Source organism: Denticeps clupeoides, chromosome 4 (genome assembly GCF_900700375.1).
Source record: "Denticeps clupeoides chromosome 4, fDenClu1.1, whole genome shotgun sequence".
In the NCBI taxonomy this organism is placed as follows: Eukaryota; Metazoa; Chordata; class Actinopteri; order Clupeiformes; family Denticipitidae; genus Denticeps; species Denticeps clupeoides.
In genome coordinates this window covers 3,070,357-3,088,834 of record NC_041710.1, presented here as the reverse complement: position 1 = coordinate 3,088,834, position 18,478 = coordinate 3,070,357, and the positions used below count along the sequence as shown (strand labels likewise).

General features: G+C 43.6%; 2 protein-coding genes across 4 annotated transcripts; both read left to right on the top strand.

The window, feature by feature from the left end:
• Window positions 1–455: 455 nt before the first annotated feature.
• On the top strand, window positions 456–12,358 carry LOC114788653 (interferon-induced protein 44-like). 2 transcript variants are annotated; one of them, XM_028977433.1, is made up of 9 exons: window positions 470–541; window positions 640–868; window positions 8,831–9,438; window positions 9,989–10,040; window positions 10,346–10,541; window positions 10,634–10,786; window positions 11,022–11,193; window positions 11,574–11,674; window positions 11,860–12,358. In XM_028977433.1, exons 3-9 carry the CDS (start codon window positions 8,838–8,840, stop codon window positions 12,046–12,048), a joined length of 1,464 nt encoding a protein of 487 aa, XP_028833266.1. In that variant the 5' UTR covers window positions 470–541; window positions 640–868; window positions 8,831–8,837; the 3' UTR covers window positions 12,049–12,358. The 2 variants fall into 2 exon arrangements, with proteins under 2 accessions (XP_028833267.1, XP_028833266.1); XM_028977434.1 differs by having other exon boundaries at window positions 456–868.
• A 729-nt stretch (window positions 12,359–13,087) lies between these two features.
• On the top strand, window positions 13,088–17,959 carry LOC114788427 (interferon-induced protein 44-like). Of its 2 annotated transcripts, XM_028976994.1 has the most exons (9): window positions 13,088–13,220; window positions 13,319–13,547; window positions 14,787–15,280; window positions 15,408–15,459; window positions 15,638–15,833; window positions 15,920–16,072; window positions 16,164–16,326; window positions 16,532–16,632; window positions 16,870–17,959. In XM_028976994.1, exons 3-9 carry the CDS (start codon window positions 14,794–14,796, stop codon window positions 17,062–17,064), a joined length of 1,347 nt encoding a protein of 448 aa, XP_028832827.1. In that variant the 5' UTR covers window positions 13,088–13,220; window positions 13,319–13,547; window positions 14,787–14,793; the 3' UTR covers window positions 17,065–17,959. The 2 variants fall into 2 exon arrangements, with proteins under 2 accessions (XP_028832827.1, XP_028832828.1); XM_028976995.1 differs by lacking the exon at window positions 13,088–13,220 and having other exon boundaries at window positions 13,307–13,547.
• Window positions 17,960–18,478: the final 519 nt, after the last annotated feature.

Genomic DNA, 18,478 nt, shown 5'->3' with positions numbered 1-18,478 from the left:
GAACGATGGACACCGAGGTGCAAGAAAAATAAAACGGGGTTTATTGTACAGTCCAAAATGAAACAAGCCACCGTGTTGCGCGCTGAATCAACACTGCTCGTCTTGGTAGGGTCTTTATCACCAGTCCTACGCCTGGGTTAGGTCCATCAGTCTTTTCTTGCTCCAGGGGACTCACGATCCTGCATGTACACACAAAACAGCACAATAACAGCACAGGCAAGCAGGGAAAAAGAACTGGGGAACATCTGAGGAAGTGTAGTGGATAACAGCTCTGCAGACTCCGAATCCCACAGGGTTTATGTAGGTGAGGCGGAGGTGACATAACACAAGAGTCAGGACCCACAACCCGGAAGTGTGAGACGTAACGTCACATGCACACTGTGGGAATGGAACTTACCACGGAACCACAGACACGAACACTGATCCTAGTATTCAGGGGAGGGGCAGCGTGTTGTTTCTATGCAGCGATGTCCAAAGTGCCAGTCCAGTTGAGAATATAAGCAGTGCAGGACATTGCAGGTCATCATAATTCAGGAATTGGGTAAATATTCTTTAGTGAAACCCTGAGCTAATTAGGAGACTCCTGTAGGGGACGTTACTGTGTTCTTTCACTTAAATATGTGTGTATGTGTCATCTAGAGGTGGGGCACAGCCCTTTGCCACGTTTTTACTTTACAAACGAATCATCGCCTCAGATCGGAGAGCATCTTGGCTTGTCGATTTCCAGTTTTCCGAGATTCACTTCCTGTGTTTTTCCACAACCGACGGAGATCATCAACCTGTGAGGTGGCCATCTAGATCCCAACCGAGTGAGCTGTCAGATACTGGGTGTTTTCCTCTGGAATTCCACGTAGAACTGTTTAAACTGGTAAGCAGCAAGCTGGCGAACGTGGGTGTTAGTGTTTGTTAGCATAAGTTAGTTAAACTTGCATTAGTAAATTTGTAGTATATTAATTTGAATTGCAGTAAATATTGTGTACATGCAGATTGTTTTGCAGAATAAAAAAGTACACATTTAAAATTATTTTGAATATTTAAGACAATTAGAGCTTTCAAATTATGAAAGCTCATCACATTTTATATAATTTTTACTTTGCCAAGAAAATATTCTAATAAAACAGAAGAATGTTGACAGAATGTTGACATACTCCTGGACAAATAACACCACTGCACTGGCCAAGAAAGCACAGCAGCGTCTCTACTTCCTCCGCAAACTTAGAAGAGCAAGAGCACCAGCCCCCATCATGTACACATTCTACCGGGGAACCATCGAGAGCATCCTGTCTAGCTGCATTACTGTGTGGTTTGGAGCCTGCAATGCGTCCTGCCAAAAAGCTCTCCAACGCATAGTCAGAGCAGCTGAGAGAATCATCGGTGTCCCTCTCCCCTCCCTCCAAGACATCTACAGCACACGCCTCACCAAGAAAGCCCTCGGCATAGCAGCTGATCCCACCCAACCAATGCAAACCTTCTTCAGCCTGCTGCCATCAGGGAGGAGACTGCGGAGTCTCCAGGCCAGGACCAGCAGACTGAAGGACAGCTTCACCCATCAGGCTGTCAGGAAACTCAACTCCCTCCCGGCTCTGCCCCCACTCCCCTCACTCCCCTCTTCTGCCCCACAAACTTTCTGAACCCTAACACACACAAACTGACCATGCACCAGTCACTCTGTGCAGCTCTGGTCTGCCAACTACCTCACTTGTCACTTCGTCACTTTAAACCTACCTCTGTTGCACTACATGGTTTTGCACTCTCCACCATGTGCCCTTATTTGTATATGGTGTTTTTAAAATTGTATTTATACCTTTGTATTCAATGTTACTGTTTTGTATTTAATGTTACTTGTATGTGTCTGAGAGTAATGTAATTTCAATTCTCTGCATGTCCTGTACATGTGGCAGAATTGACAATAAAGCTGACTTTGACTTGACTTTGAGAAGCATTGTAGGGCGGGACAGTCCAGTTTTTCTGTGTGCACCTCACTAACAACTACAGAAAGTTGGTAGAACACCACACCCCTACAACTGGTAGAAATGGTGAAAGAAGCTTTTTGTCATGATGGTGATTTGGTGATTATTTCACAGTTGTTCTTTCCCCTTGTAAAAACATTATGACAGTGGCCTAGAGGGTGAGGAAGCAGACCCCTAATCAGAACGTTGCCAGCTCGAATCCCGAACTGCCAAGGTGCCACTGAGCAGAGTACCGTCCCCACACACTGCTCCCCGGGCCCCTGTCATGGCTGTCCACTGCTCCCTCGGGGGACGATTGGCTGCTGAGCAGAGTACCGTCCCCACACACTGCTCCCCGGGCCCCTGTCATGGCTGTCCACTGCTCCCTCGGGGGACGATTGGCTGCCCACTGCTCCCTCGGGGGACGATTCGCTGCCCACTGCTCCCTTGGATCCATGATTATTGCCCAGCAACACGAAGCGCCGATAACACACAAACTACATATCCCACAATGCAGCACTTCAGTTGCCTTGCCAAATGTGATCTTTAAACCGCAGCTGACTCTGTACAGGAGCACTTCCCACGTCGATGGCAAATGGGTTGTGAAGCAGCTCGAAATTCTTTTTTCATGCTTCAAAGTCACCAAAGCACTGAGTGCGTAGGGCGCTCAGTTTGTCAGCAAAGTGTGCACTGCATTTTGGGATCCGCAACCTGTGTGCCACTAGCGCGTCACATTACTGGGCAAGAACAACAGATCTATACAAAATGTTCTTGATCCTGGTTCTTAGGAGAGTAAAAAACCCACTAGGCTATTATCACCCAATACTAAACAACATTGTCCTAAAACTGAGGTGACTTATGCCTCGGCAGCTGTACAAAAGGATTCATCTCAAGATACTGGCTTTAATACACGGGGCAGATGGGCTGAGGGTGTGACAATTCAACTGTCTCCTGACTCAGCTCATTGTCATAGGCAGCATTTTTCTTCCTCCAAACACGCAGAGTTGAGTTAATGCCAAAGAGCTCAATTTTGGTCTCATCTGACCACAGCACCTTCTCCCAGTCACTCTCTGAATCATTCAGGTGTTCATTGGCAAACTTCAGACGGGCCTGCACATGTGCCTTCTTGAGCAGGGGGACCTTGCGAGCACTGCAGGATTTTAATCCATTGTGGTGTAATGTGTTTCCAATGGTTTTCTTGGTGACTGTGGTCCCAGCTACTTTGAGGTAATTAACTAACTCCTCCCGTGTTGTTCTAGGATGATTTCTCACCTTTCTCAGAATGATTGAGACCCCACGAGGTGAGATCTTGCGTGGAGCCCCAGACCAAGGTAGATTGATGGTCATTTTGTGCTCCTTCCATTTTCGAACAATTGCAGCAACAGTTGTCACCTTCTCTCCCAGCTTCTTGCTAATGGTTTTGTATCCCATTCCAGCCTTGTGCAGGTCTACAATTTTGTCTCTGACATCCTTGGACAGCTCTTTGGTCTTTCCCATGTTGGAGAGTTTGGAGTCTGCCTGATTGATTGATTCTGTGGACAGGTGTCTTTTATACAGGTGACTAGTTAAGACAGGTGTAGTTAATGAGGGGGACTAATTGAGTAGGCGTGTCTAACCACTCTGTGGGAGCCAGAACTCTTAATGGTTGGTAGGGGTTCAAATACTTATTTCACTCAATGAAATGCAAATCAGTCTCTATCTTTTATTTAAAGTAATTTTTTCAATTTTCCTTTTGATGTGCTATCTGTCACTGAAATGATACAGTTCTGAGACTTTCATTTTTTTGTCATTGGACAAACTTACAAAATCAGCGAGGGGTCAAACAATTATTTCCTCCACTGTATATATACAGTAGGTTAATAAAGTTTGTGGATCATAGTAAGTCTGTCGAGATGGTACTCAAGTAAGAGTGGCGAGGCTATCAGAGAACTGTGAAAGCTGCTAAAACCAAACATTTTTCTGATGTTATTAACTGTCGGAGTTATACCTTGTTCTAACACTTATTAAATAACTGGAGAAGGAAGACACGAAGCAGGTCGAGTTCGTTTACTTGCAAGGAGAGCAATCAGAAATGCACACACAGGTTGCTTCCAACAGCTCTGTGGTTTCTGACGTGCCTCCTCCTTTTATTCAATACAGGGCGGTATATTTTTCCACACGGTCACACCATATAAGACAATAATTATTAAGGCATTGATGTGGACTTGTTTTCCTCTACATGGTTGCTGAGCTCATGGCATGGTATGGTTGATGGTTTCCTGCTTGCACCATCTGCAGGCCTCCCCTCATCCATTCGTTGTCTCCCTAGGTCGAGTCAAGTCCCGGTCACTCTGCCCTGGTAATTCAAGTCCTGCAAAACATCCTTTATCCCATGGCCCCTTTTAATAGCAGCAAGGTGATTTAATACAGTTGAGGTCTTAAGCAGCAAGGTGATTGAATATAGTTGAGGTACAAGAGGTTATCATATGTGGTAAAATATATACGGCTTAACATATACCATATGTAGGGATAACAAGTGCAGGATAATAAAAGTGTCATACATGAAGATATACATGGTGATTGCGTGATAATCTTATACTTTCTCCAACATTTACTCTTATTCCCACAATCCCTGTGTACTGTTTAAAATTGTACATTCTGTTCTTAATGCTCCCCAATCAGCCTACATGGGTAAGTCAACTGAATTGTGTGAGAACTTTTTAGACTTCTTCACTAGTAAGGTGTCGAGCACCAGACCCCTCGTGTGTCCACCGACCTATGACCCCTCCATCTACGTCATCTGCTCAGCTGTCTTTGATCAGTTTCAGCCTGTCACCTTATCAATCCCACCCCATCTTTTTAAGGAGGTCTTCTCCACTTTTGCACCTTATGTACTCAGTATTATTAATGGCAGTTTAACCAACAGGATTATTATACCTGTAAGTCTTAAGAATGCTGTGGTTACAACTCTGATTAAAAGACACTTGTCTTGACATCTTTCCTCTCAAATGTCTTGGAGAAAATAGTTTACTGCCAGCTGAAATTATTTTTGGATGAGCTCAATATTCTTGAAGAGTTTCAGTCTGGTATCAAAAGCTGTCACAGCACTGAATCGGCTCTTGTAAAGTGGTAGTAGCCTAGTGGGTAACACACTCGCCTATGAACCAGAAGACCCAGGTTCAAATCCCAGGTACTACCATTGTATCCCTGAGCAAGACACTTAACCCTAAGTGTCTCCAGGGGGGGGGGCTGTCCCTGTAACTACTGACTGTAAGTCACTCTGGAAAAAGGCATCTGATAAATGCTTTAAATGTAAATGTAAAAGTGTTAAACAACGTTGTTTTAGCCAAAGATTCTGGCCACTGTGTTGTTTTAGTACTCTTGGACCTAAAAGCTGCCTTCAACACAGTGGACCATAATGTCCTCCTGTCTTGTTTGCACAACTGGGTGGGCATTCAGGGTGGGGTTTTAGAGTGGTTTAAGTCTTACCTATCTGAAATACATTATTGTGTCCGTATCGACACCACTGAGTCTTCTCCAGTGCCTCCAGGTTCTCTTCTCTTTGTACTTACTTCTTCTAGGTTAAATTCTTCGGAAATATGCATATTGCATTCGATTTCTATGGCAAATACAGTCAAATCTATATGCCACTAAAACAAGAAAACACATATTCTGCTAAATTGTTACTGGAGTGTATTGCAGAAATTAAGGCATGAATGTGACTGATTTTTTTTACATTTTAATGAAAAAAAAACAGAGATCATATTGTTTGGATTAAGTGATAGAGTTAAAATTGACTTAAGTTCTTTAAGTCAACACTGGACAGTGGGCAGCCTTTCAAGGCTATCATGGTTAAAAGCAGAGGACACATTTTGTTATATCACCATGTGGTTTACTGCAGACTTTCACAACGACAATCACTTCACTTTCACTTTCACCGTTACTGCTCTCTGTGAGACGGTAAGCACCCATACAAGGTAGTGAACTTTATTACTTCTTGTTTGAATTTGAAGGTATATTAAATGATTAAATGCAGCTTGTGTACCTGCCATGAGTATTTAATGCAGATTTGTTATAATATGAATTCAGCATCTGTGTAGTATATTAAACTGCAATAGTTCCTCTCCTTTCTTCTTCTAACCATTTTTATTACGGAGTCCCTTAGGGGTTGTGTAGTATATTATGTGGTATTTTTGTGTTGAAAAGAAAGATTTAGGTGAAGTGGAAGAAAAATATAATCAAGCGATGTGGTAGGAAGAGACCTGAGACCTGCTGGATGTGAAGCATGAGGAAGGAGACCTTATACAGGACTCAGCATGTTCATAATGCATTCCTGTAATATTTAAAAGTTTGCGGTGAAATTTTGCATGTCAAAAAAATGCTTAATTAACATAATGACCACATAACGCAGAAATATTCAGGAATCATAACTTCATGCTTCACACCTCACTTTTTCCATTATTTTTCAACCTAAATATTTTATTCTCACCTCAAAATCCTGCAGCCTTTTAGACCTGAATTATCGTGTCAGAGCTGTACTATGTCTGCTGTTCATGATGCAAATCTGCCGTCTCCACACTGCACTAAAGTTTCACTTCCCATGAATCAAAAGAAACCATCTGTCTCTCAAAAGAACTTCGAATAGCAGAAAACTTACGTCCACTGCTCCCTCAGACCCACGATTATGGCCCAGCGACACGAAGCGCCGATAACACACAAACTACATATCCCACAATGCAGCACTTCAGTTGCCTTGCCAAATGTGATCTTTAAATCGCAGCTGAATCTGTACAGGAGCACTTCCCACGTCGAAAAGCAAATGGGTTGTGAAGCAGCTCGAAATTCTTTTTTCGTGCTTCAAAGTCACCAAAGCACTGAGTGCGTAGGGCTCTCAGTTTGTCAGCAAAGTGTACACTGCATTTTGGGATCACTGGTAATGTGACACTGGCAAGAACAACAGATCTATACAAAATGTTCTTGATCCTGGGTCTTCAGGTTCATAGGTGAGTAAAAAACCCACTAGGCTATTATCACCCAATACTAAACAACATTGTCCTAAAACTGAGGTGACTTATGCCTCGGCAGCTGTACAAAAGGATTCATCTTAAGATACTGGCTTTAATACACGGGGCAGATGGGCTGAGGGTGTGACAATTCAACTTCAATAAAGTGAAGTGATTGTCACATGTGATACACAGCAGCACAGCACACGGTGCACACAGTGAAATTTGTCCTCTGCATTTAACCCATCACCCTGAGTGAGCAGTGGGCAGCCATGACAGGCGCCCGGGGAGCAGTGTGTGGGGACGGTGCTTTGCTCAGTGGCACCTCAGAGGTACCTTGGCGGATCGGGATTCGAACCGGCAACCTTCTGATTACGGGGTCGCTTCCTTAACCGCTAGGCCACCACTGCCCCTAATAAGTCATCACCCTCATTGGTCTGCCCAGATCCACGTCCAGCAATACCTGGCACCACCACCTATGCAGGAGGACATCTCTGTACTTCATCTAAGCTCTCTCTCAAAAGTCTTGGAGAAAATAGTTTACTACCAGCTGAAATTATTTTTTCCTTGAAGTGTTTCAGTCAGGGATCAAAAGCTGTCACAGCACTGAATCGGCACTTCAAAGTCAGTCAAAGTCAAAATCAGCTTTATTGTCAATTCTGCCACATGTACAGGACATACAGAGAATTTAAATTGCGTTACTCTCAGACCCATGGTGCATACAAGTAACATAAATAAAACAATAACATTAAATACAATGGTATAAAAATAAGCATAATATATAACATTTTAAAACACAATATACAAATAAGGGCACATGGTGGAGAGTGCAAACCACATAAACAATGTGAACAATGTAGTGCAACAGAGCTTGTAAAGTGTAAAAGTGTCAGAGCAGTCTTGTAACTGACTATGACTAGTGTGAGGTAGTTGACATTCTGGCCACTGTGTGGTTTTAGTACTCTTGGACCTAACAGCTGCCTTTGACACAGTGGACCATAAGATCCTCCTGTCTTGTTTGCACAACTGGGTGGACAATCAGTCTGCTCCAGCACCTCTCACATGTGGAGTGCCTCAAGGCTCGATTCTTAGACCTCTTCTCTTCTCTTTGTACTTACTTCTTCTTGGTTAAATTCTTCGAAAATATGCATATTGCATTTTTTGGCTGAATACAGTAAAATCTATATGCCACTAAAACAAGAAAATGCATATTCGGCAAAATCGTTACTGGAGTGTATTGCAGAAAACAAGGCATGGATGTGACTAAACTTTTTTACAATGTAATGAAAAAAAAGGTTTGGAGCAAGTGATAGAGTTAAAATTATACAGATGTACAGATCAGCTAAGTGGTAAAAAACAGCTTTTTTCACATTTTTTCAATACACTCATCTTGACTACTGCAATGCACTTTATGTACGACTTAACCAGAGGTCAAGTGGAGTGACTGTCATTGTGAAACACTGTGCTTGCTTTGTTGTGCTTGATGCATTGTACTCTGTACATATGACAACTAATGAACTTGAACTCTAAATTGAGACTGTGCATGTACGGATACAGTACAATGGGGAGTAAATGTGATTCATTTGCACATAGACTGATTCACCGCTTATCCTACAACAGGAAGTGGTGGCCTAGCGGGTACAGAAAGGGACCCATAATCAGAAGGTTGATGGTTCAAATTCTGAACCGCTAAGGTGCCACTGAGGTGCCCTTGACGAAGGTACCGTCCCCTCACGCTGCTCTCTGGGTGCCTGTCATGGTTGCCCACTGCTCACCAAGGGTTAAATGAGGACACATTTCGTTGTGTCACCGTGTGCGGTGTATTACAATGACGGTCACTTCACTTTCAACTTACAACACCATCTAGATGCAAGTTTTTTTCTGTCTTTCCTGTTCCAGAGACATCATGAGTGCCGTTAAATCCAATCTGTCTAAGGAGCAGGAGAGGATGCTCTGCTCCATGTTCGACCGAGCCAAGCTCAGCCTGCTGTTCAAAGCCAGTGTCCATGGCTACAGCGGCTCCTCCTTCCACCAGAAGTGTGACAATCAAGGACCAACCATCACGGTGGCCTACAACAACTCAGGTCTTGTCTATGGAGGGTATGTCAGTAAAGATTTTGCTCAGACAGGACAAGATGTCTATGATGAAAAGGCATTTTTATTCAGCCTGGACTGCAGGAGTGAGGACATCATACTCCGCCAGGTCCCTGTGACCAATGGCCAGCCTGCTTTCAACGATGGCGCATACTCCCCTAATTTTGGATCATTGTACAACAATTCAAACAATGTGTTCAGCAATCCAGGAAATTACTTTGACAGCCTTCAACCTCAACCTCAGTGTTCCTTCTACAATGTCAACACTGGTCCCAATTTTGGAGGCCTGGTCTTTCTCAACAATAATGGAACACAAGTATCCAGCAAACCTGGAACGTTCTACAACTTTGACCCTGCACTGATCCATGGAAATGACCTGAACCTGATAGAGTTAGAGGTCTACAGAGTTGAAGGTACATTATAATAAAATTAGATATTTTCTTATTAATGTACAAAGGAAATAAAATATGCACATTTCAGCGTTCCAACTACAAATGCTGAACTAAAATTGTTCATTTTCCACATTCAGCATTTCAGTTACAGAGGAAACATTTCAGAGTTAAAGATGCTGAGATTTATGTTGAGGGTGACGAGGATGGACAGGATTAAAAATAAATTAGAGGAACAGATTAGGGTCGGATGTTTTGGAGACAAAGTCAAGAGAGAAGAGTTTTGATACTAAGTAGGCTGAGGATGGAGAAAGGCCTAGTAGGAGGTTTATGGATATGATGACAGAGGACATGCAGGTGGTTGGTATGGAAGAGAAAGATGCAGAGGACACATGGAGATGGAGACAGTGGTGACCCCTAACGGGAGCAGCCGAATGTAAAAAATCAATGTTGGATTTTTCAAAGCACTTATTTATGTCGCTCTGGATGAGAGTTTTGCTGTAAATGAAAGTTAAGAAAACAACTTGGAATTAATTTTGTTTGTTATTTAATGACTTTGAAATTATTCCTTTAGACTCTGGTAACCACCTGGAGAAGCCTTGGAGAAACATTGACTGGAGCCCTGGGTATATCATTTGTTTTTCTATCTCCATCTTTATAATGATTCTTATCATAAATATGCAGTAATTATTTCCCCCATTATGCCTAATGTAATTTTATTTGTGACATTTGTCTTAAGCATTTATGAATTTGTTATACAATTTTGTGCACATGGGAATACACGTTATGTATTGTGTACACATTTACAATTGGTATCAACTTTAATGAATATTCAGAATCACTTCAGTCTTTTTCAGGAAATTATATTTGTAAAACAGCCACAGATTACTTCATATAATAATGACAATAAATTACCAACTTTATTTGTAAGGAAAAGAAAGGAATTGATGGAAACAATTAAAAGTTGGAAGCCCATCATTACCTCCGTCAGCAAGGCCCAAGTTCTGCTGGTGGGTCCTGTTGGTGCTGGAAAGTCCAGCTTCTTCAACTCTTTAAGTTCGGTCTTCCGAGGTCATGTGACCAGCCAGGCAGTGACAGGATCTGCTGGTACCAGTGTGACCACCAAGGTGCAAAACTTTTTCTTACTGGAATTCACTTTACTTGAGAAAGTTAGATGTCCACTGTTGTGGACTTTAATCTTTGTTTTTATGGCCCTTAGTTCCACACCTACCCTGTCATGTCAGATAAGAGTAGAAAGCCTTTACCTCTCATTCTGTGTGATACCATGGGTTTGGAGGGTGATGTGAATGCTGGCCTGGATATGGAGGACATCACAAGCATCTTGCAAGGCCACGTTCAAGATCGCTACCAGGTGAGTTCATACCATTAAAGTTCTGAGACCCGCAATTTCTCTCAAACACACAATTTCTGGATCCACTTAATATATGTTTAAGTCTTCACATTATGCAGTATTTTATTTTATTGTGTGTGTTGCTACAGGCAATGCTGTCAGCGGCTGATTCTGATCTGAATTTTGCATCTTTGATCATGTCCTTAAAATGTATATCTTGCTACTTCATTTTTAAGACTCTCTTTTCTATTCACAGTTCAACCCACTGGTGCCCTTGCAAGAAGAAGCACCTGGTTTCCGCAAAGCAGCGTACGTGAAGGACAAGATTCACTGTTTGGTCTATGTGATTGACAGCAGCAAAGTGAAACTGTTGCCTGAAAAAATGCTGGAGAAGTTTGCTGCAATCCGCCGGAAAGCCAACCTGTTGGGTGAGTAGTGGGATCTTTACTTAAGTAGGTTCCTTGCAGGAAATCTGATTGGCCACCCCAACCAGAGCTGTTAGTCAGTTAGATTATAGATTATAGCAGCGTTTCAAAATCTGACGCCTGTTGGGGCGAGTAAACAGTTGTTTGTAATATTGAGTGTTTAATGGTTTGCATATGATGACTTTATATCATGCCTATAACAAGATAGAAAAATCCCCAATCCCCATTGATAGAAAATACTATTTTTTTGATAATCTAAATGTTTAATGAACAATAATTGGATCCACTCATTATCCGTACCGTCCGTTTAAGATGGAGCAGACATTTTTAAATGAGGTGGTTTATAAAAAGTTTATGAAGTTTATCTGTAATGATGACTTCAGGGATCCCTCAGCTTGTGCTCCTGACCATGGTGGACGAGGCCTGTTCCTTAGTGGCGGAGAACCTACAGAAGGTCTACCAGAGTCTGTACATTGAGAAAATGGTGACGTATACTATATATTTTTATAGTTGGGACGTCCACTTTTACCATAATAATCTTGGACATATTTTGTCCCTTTATGTAGAGAACGTGCCCCCCTATGACAGGGTTTGTTCTTGCTACTTCCGTGTGTGTTCCAATACTAACAGACAAATAAAAAAGGGGACATTTATTGTGTCTGTGTCCAGATGCGAGAGGCCGCCGCCCTCCTTGGTGTCTCTTTGTCGGCCGTGATTCCGGTTAAAAATTACAGCCGTGAGCTGGAGCTCCACAGCGACATCGACGTCCTGCTGCTCAGCGCCGTGATCCAAATAATCCGTGCAGCTGAAAGCTACTTCGATGACATTTACCAAGACGCTGAGGAAGAAACTACATAGAGACGAGACAAAAGGCGGAGATCTCATAATCCAAAAGTGCAAATTGTAACAGAGCTTCATTAAAAATACAAGTTAAGCATCGGATCCTTCATTCACTTCCAGTCAAAACTTTGCTGGTGTTCTTTAATTGTTCTTCACAAATACGCTGCAATATGTGGCTGTACGTGTTTTAGATTTTTCACTTTATCACTCAAATTGTTGGATCCAGAAGAAAATGCACGAGGGTACAACTGTTAATTCATAGTAGTGTTGGCCATATATTGTAGTGGAATCATAACTGAGTACTGAAAGAATAAAAAATGTTAAATAATTTACTGTTCAATGTTGGTCTTTTGTTGTGTATTTTTTCAGGTCTTTTTAAAAATTATTATTTGGTTTATTATAGTAAATAGGGGCAGTGGTGGCCTAGTGGTTAAGGAAACGGCCCCATAATCAGAAGGTTGCCGGTTCAATTCCTGATCTGCCAAGGTGCCACTGCTCACCAAGGGTGGTGGTTAAAAGCAGAGGACACATTTTATTGTGTGCTCTGTATGCTGTGCTGCAGTGTATCACAACAACAATCACTTCACTTTAACAGTTTTTCCATTAGTTGTGTTTAAGTAAAACTGTCACACCCACTGGGACTGGGAAGGAACGATGGACACCGAGGTGCAAGAAAAATAAAACGGGGTTTATTGTACAGTCCAAAATGAAACAAGCCACCGTGTTGCGCGCTGAATCAACACTGCTCGTCTTGGTAGGGTCTTTATCACCAGTCCTACGCCTGGGTTAGGTCCATCAGTCTTTTCTTGCTCCAGGGGACTCACGATCCTGCATGTACACACAAAACAGCACAATAACAGCACAGGCAAGCAGGGAAAAAGAACTGGGGAACATCTGAGGAAGTGTAGTGGATAACAGCTCTGCAGACTCCGAATCCCACGGGGTTTATGTAGGTGAGGCGGAGGTGACATAACACAAGAGTCAGGACCCACAACCCGGAAGTGTGAGACGTAACGTCACATGCACTCTGTGGGAATGGAACTTACCACGGAACCACAGACACGAACACTGATCCTAGTATTCAGGGGAGGGGCAGCGTGTTGTTTCTATGCAGTGATGTCTAAAGTGCCAGTCCAGATGAGAATATAAGCAGTGCAGGACATTGCAGGTCATCATAATTCAGGAATTGGGTAAATATTCTTTAGTGAAACCCTGAGCTAATTAGGAGACTCCTGTAGGGGACGTTACTGTGTTCTTTCACTTAAATATGTGTGTATGTGTCATCTAGAGGTGGGGCACAGCCCTTTGCCACGTTTTTACTTTACAAACGAATCATCGCCTCAGATCGGAGAGCATCTTGGCTTGTCGATTTCCAGTTTTCCGAGATTCACTTCCTGTGTTTTTCCACAACCGACGGAGATCATCAACCTGTGAGGTGGCCATCTAGATCCCAACCGAGTGAGCTGTCAGATACTGGGTGTTTTCCTCTGGAATTCCACGTAGAACTGTTTAAACTGGTAAGCAGCAAGCTGGCGAACGTGGGTGTTAGTGTTTGTTTGCATAAGTTAGTTAAACTTGCGTTAGTAAATTTGTAGTATATTCATTTGAATTGCAGTAATTATTGTGTACATGCAGATTGTTTTGCAGAATAAAAAAAGTACACATTTAAAAATTCTTTCGAATATTTAAGACAATTAGAGCTTTTAAATTATGAAAGCTCATCACATTTTATATCATTTTTACTTTGCCAAGATAGAAAATATTCTAATAAAACAGAAGAATGTTGACAGAAGCATTGTAGGGCGGGACAGTCCAGTTTTTCTGTGTGCACCTCACTAGCGACTACAGAAAGTTGGTAGAACACCACACCCCTACAACTGGTAGAACTGGTGAAAGAAGCTTTTTATAGAGATGTGTCATGATGGTGATTTGGTGATTATTTCACAGTTGTCCTTGTAAAAACATTATGACAGTCATGACCTAGGGGCAGTGGTGGCCTAGAGGGTGAGGAAGCAGACCCCTAATCAGAACGTTGCCGGCTCGAATCCCGAACTGCCAAGGTGCCACTGAGCAGAGTACCGTCCCCACACACTGCTCCCCGGGCCCCTGTCATGGCTGCCCACTGCTCCCTCGGGGGACGATTGGCTGCCCACTGCTCCCTCGGATCCACGATTATTGCCCAGCGACACGAAGCGCCGATAACACACAAACTACATATCCCACAATGCAGCACTTCAGTTGCTTTGCCGAGTGTCATCTTTAAACTGCAGCTGAATCTGTACAGGAGCACTTCCCACGTCGACGGCAAATGGGTTGTGAAATGGTTTTTTTCGTGCTTCAAAGTCACCAAAGCACTGAGTGCGTAGGGCGCTCAGTTTGTCAGCAAATAGGATCTGCCAAGGTGCCACTGAGGTGCCACTGAGCAAAGCACCGTCCCCACACACTGCTCCCCGGGCACCTGTCATGGCCGCCCACTGCTCACTCAGGGTGATGGGTTAAATGCAGAGGACAAATTTCACTGTGTGCACCGTGTGCTGTGCTGCTGAGTATCACATGTGACATCACATGTTGGATGAAGGTACAATCCCCTCACGCTGCTCTCTGGGTGCCTGTCATGGCTGCCCACGGCTCACCAAGGGTTAAATGAAGACACATTTCGTTGTGTCACCGTGTGCGGTGTATCACAATGACGGTCACTTCACTTTCAACTTACAACACCATCTAGATGCAAGTTTTTTCTGTCTTCCCTGTTCCAGAGACATCATGAGTGCCGTTAAATCCAATCTGTCTAAGGAGCAGGAGAGGATGCTCTGCTCCATGTTCGACCAAGCCAAGCTCAGCCTGCTGTTCAAAGCCAGTGTCCACGGCTACAGCGGCTCCTCCTTCCACCAGAAGTGTGACAATCAAGGCCCAACCATCACTGTGGCCTACAACAACTCAGCTCTTGTCTATGGAGGGTATGTCAGTAAAGATTTTGCTCAGACAGGACAAGATGTCTATGATGAAAAGGCATTTTTATTCAGCCTGGACTGCAGGAGTGAGGACTTCATACTCCGTCAGGTCCCCGTGACCAATGGCCAGCCTGCTTTCAACGATGGCGCATACTCCCCTAATTTTGGATCATTAATTTTTTTGTACAACAATTCAAACAATGTGCTCAGCAATCCAGGAAATTACTTCAACTTTGACCCTGCAGAAATACATGGAAACGACTTGGTCCTGACAGAATGTGAGGTGTACAGAGTTGAAGGTAAACCGTGATGCCATTAATAAACTAGCCATTTCAACACTCAAATAACTGTGCAGTGAAATGCACAAATCACCCGAAAAATGGCAATAATTAATGAGTTCAAACATTATTGATTGGGGCTGCCTAGGCTGTGGAGAGTACCTGACCAAACCTCTGAGAAACATCGACTGGAGTCCTGGGTATGTCTTCATTCTTCTAGACTAATATAATTCTTGACAAGTCAAAGTTTCCATTAATGTTTCTAAATGCAGAACATCCATGTTCTGGACATCTGGACGTCCATGATGAATATGTTATTTAGATCTTCTGTCCTGAGCTGAAATATTCTATAATAACAAAAGCTTAAATCTTTCAAAGGAAGAGAAATGAACTCATGGAGGCAATTAAAAGCTGGAAGCCCGTCATAACCTCTGTCAGCAAGGCCCGGGTCTTGCTGGTTGGTCCCGTTGGCTCTGGAAAGTCCAGTTTCTTCAACTCTGTGAGTTCGGTCTTCCGAGGTCATGTGACCAGTCAAGCCAACACAGGTTCCGCTGGCACCAGTGTGACCACTCAGGTACGGCATGAAGTTAATTTCCGAAATTTGCTACAGGACTGCCCTGCTTGACCTTTGCTGTGAATTGATCTATTTTTGGCCCTTAGTTCCGCACCTACTCCATCCTGTCAGACAGCAGCAGGAATCCGCTGCCAATCATCCTGTGTGACACCATGGGCTTGGAGAGCGATTCAAATGCTGGCGTGGACATAGTTGACCTCACAAGGATCTTGAAGGGTCACGTTCAGGACCGCTACCAGGTGGGGATTTGTGCATTTGTCCATATGTTCTGTGTGTCATGAATAGCTGGCGTGTGGTGAAGTGTTGCTGCTGCCTGCCGCCCCTCTCTAGTTTAATCCAGCGGTGCCCATGGAAGAAGATGGCTGCAAATCTGCACGTCTGAACGACAGGATTCACTGTGTTGTCTACGTGGTCGACAGCTGCAAAGTCAAATTCCTTCCAGACAAAACGCTGGAGAAACTTGCTGCCTTGCGTAGAAAAGTCAGCCGGCTGGGTGAGCCATGTGGTTAAAAAAAAGTTACCAATCTATGTCCAGACAACCAAATAACTCTTAATGAATCAGTGAGCAATGATGTTTGGTGTCCAAGATCATATTGTAGGGTGGTTCCCATGATGCACAGCAGAGTGACTAAAGTGGCTGTCAGTGTTGCGTTCATTGTCTTGGCATCTCCAAAGCTGAGGTTCATGTGGCACTTCAGGTGTTGCTCAGCTTGTGCTCCTGACCAAGGTGGATGAGGCCTGTCCCATCGTGGAGGACGATCTGAAGAAGATCTATCAGAGTCACTACATCGAGAGGACGGTGAGGTGGACCATGGTTCTTCTTTTTGGACCCCATACACACTCGCTACATATGTACAGTTAGATGGAACATACTCAGAAGAGAACCTGCCATTTTAACCCTTTTAAGTTCGGCGAGAGTCACTTTTTTCCAGTTCTTCCCATTTCAGGATTTTGAGAGCGTAAACGTGTCCTTACGGCGGGTCACGAAGGTCCCTGCCTCGAAGACGCTCATTTCCTGTGTCTTCTGTCCGTTCAGATGAAGCAGGTTGCCGCCCGCCTTGGTGTCTCCATGTCGGCCGTGATTCCGGTTAAAAATTACAGCCGCGAGCTGGAGCTCGAGCACGACACCGACATCCTGCTGCTCAGCGCCGTGATCCAGATACTCCGTGCGGTCGACAGCTACTTCGATGACGTTGACCAAGACGCAGAGGAGGGGAGTCTGAGGGTCTGAGATGATCTTCTAGTTCCCGTCACAGCGGTTGATTGGCCGAGTCTCTTTGGAAAAAGGGTGCGCGCTTGTAGATGAATTGTTTTTTACTTTTTTCTTATTTTTAAATTTATATTGTGAGATTTTTTATGGTGCCGTTAATATTCACATAACTCAAGACTCGATAGGAAAGGTTCCGTCATGGATCAGTCCATTCACACACACACACACACTTATAAATATATATACATGCACACCTTTCCTATCGAGGGTGGAACTTGACTAAAAAATGATCTAATTAATTAGAGGTTTTGTAATTCATCTTGATTAATCACATTTAATTGCTCAAAAAAATTTGCCCCAAAGCGCAAATGTTTTTTAAGAAAGTTTTAGTGGAATCAAATAATAGACGTGGACATGAATATTGTAAACTCAAGATGTTCATTTCTGGGAAAAATTATTTTCTTTCTACACACACACACACACACACACACACACACACACACAGCAGCGCCATTTGTCCACTAGCTGTCTTTAGCCATCAAACAGCCAGGAACCTGGGTTTTAATCTTTGACAGATTTTAAAGTTGAAAGTTGAATTACTTCATTCAGCTGAGGCTGTTATCCAAGGTGACGGTGGACCTACCACAACAGGACTTTAGGGAGTTCTCCACGCTGCAGGAGCCATTTATAGCCTGTAGGGGGTGTATTGCACTGGATGGTACAGGTGTATATTTACAAAGGCCTGGATGTGAGAATGGTGTGGATGGTGCAGGAAACACAGTGTTGAGGGATATAAAGTGAAATATTATAATAAAGTGAAGTGATTGTCATGTGTGATACACAGCAGCACAGCACACGGTGCACACAGTGAAATTTGTCCTCTGTATTGAACCCATAATCCTGAGTGAGCAGTGGGCAGCCATGACAGGCGCCTCAGTGGCACCTTGGCAGATTGGGATCCGAACCAGCAACCTTCTGATTACGGGGCCGCTTCCTTAACTGCTGCGCCAACACTGCCATTGCGTTTGCCACAGCAAATATGTTATCTGCTTAAAGTAATATAGCAATGCATTATATTATTTGCTTAAAGAATAAAGTTTTGTTGGCAAAAAGGTCTGTTTGTCTTCTGCACAACTTCTTTCTTGTCCCTGAAACACCACAGAGGAGACAAAGCAGACCGGCAACTGCAAATTTTCAGAGAAACGCAGCAGCTTCTGCTTTCAGGCGGCACAACATGTGCACACACATTAGGCATATAGGAAGTTAAAGTGATTAGTTGTCGCGTGGGAAACGCCACAGCTCAGCACCAGTGCGCACAGTGAAATGTGTCCCCTGCTTTTAACCATCACACTTGGTGAGCAGTGGGCAGTCATGACAGGCGCCCGGGGAGCAGTGTGTGTGGGGACGGTACCTGGCTCAGTGGCACCTCAGTAGC

Coding starts and splice junctions, on each gene's coding strand:
- LOC114788653 (XM_028977434.1), top strand. CDS start 8,838: ATGAGTGCCGTTAAATCCAATCTGTCTAAGGAGCAGGAGAGGATGCTC. Junction 10,542..10,633: donor GTACCAGTGTGACCACCAAG/GTGCAAAACTTT, acceptor TATGGCCCTTAG/TTCCACACCTACCCTGTCAT. Junction 11,675..11,859: donor GTCTGTACATTGAGAAAATG/GTGACGTATACT, acceptor GTCTGTGTCCAG/ATGCGAGAGGCCGCCGCCCT.
- LOC114788427 (XM_028976994.1), top strand. CDS start 14,794: ATGAGTGCCGTTAAATCCAATCTGTCTAAGGAGCAGGAGAGGATGCTC. Junction 16,073..16,163: donor ACGTTCAGGACCGCTACCAG/GTGGGGATTTGT, acceptor GCCCCTCTCTAG/TTTAATCCAGCGGTGCCCAT. Junction 16,327..16,531: donor TAGAAAAGTCAGCCGGCTGG/GTGAGCCATGTG, acceptor GTGGCACTTCAG/GTGTTGCTCAGCTTGTGCTC.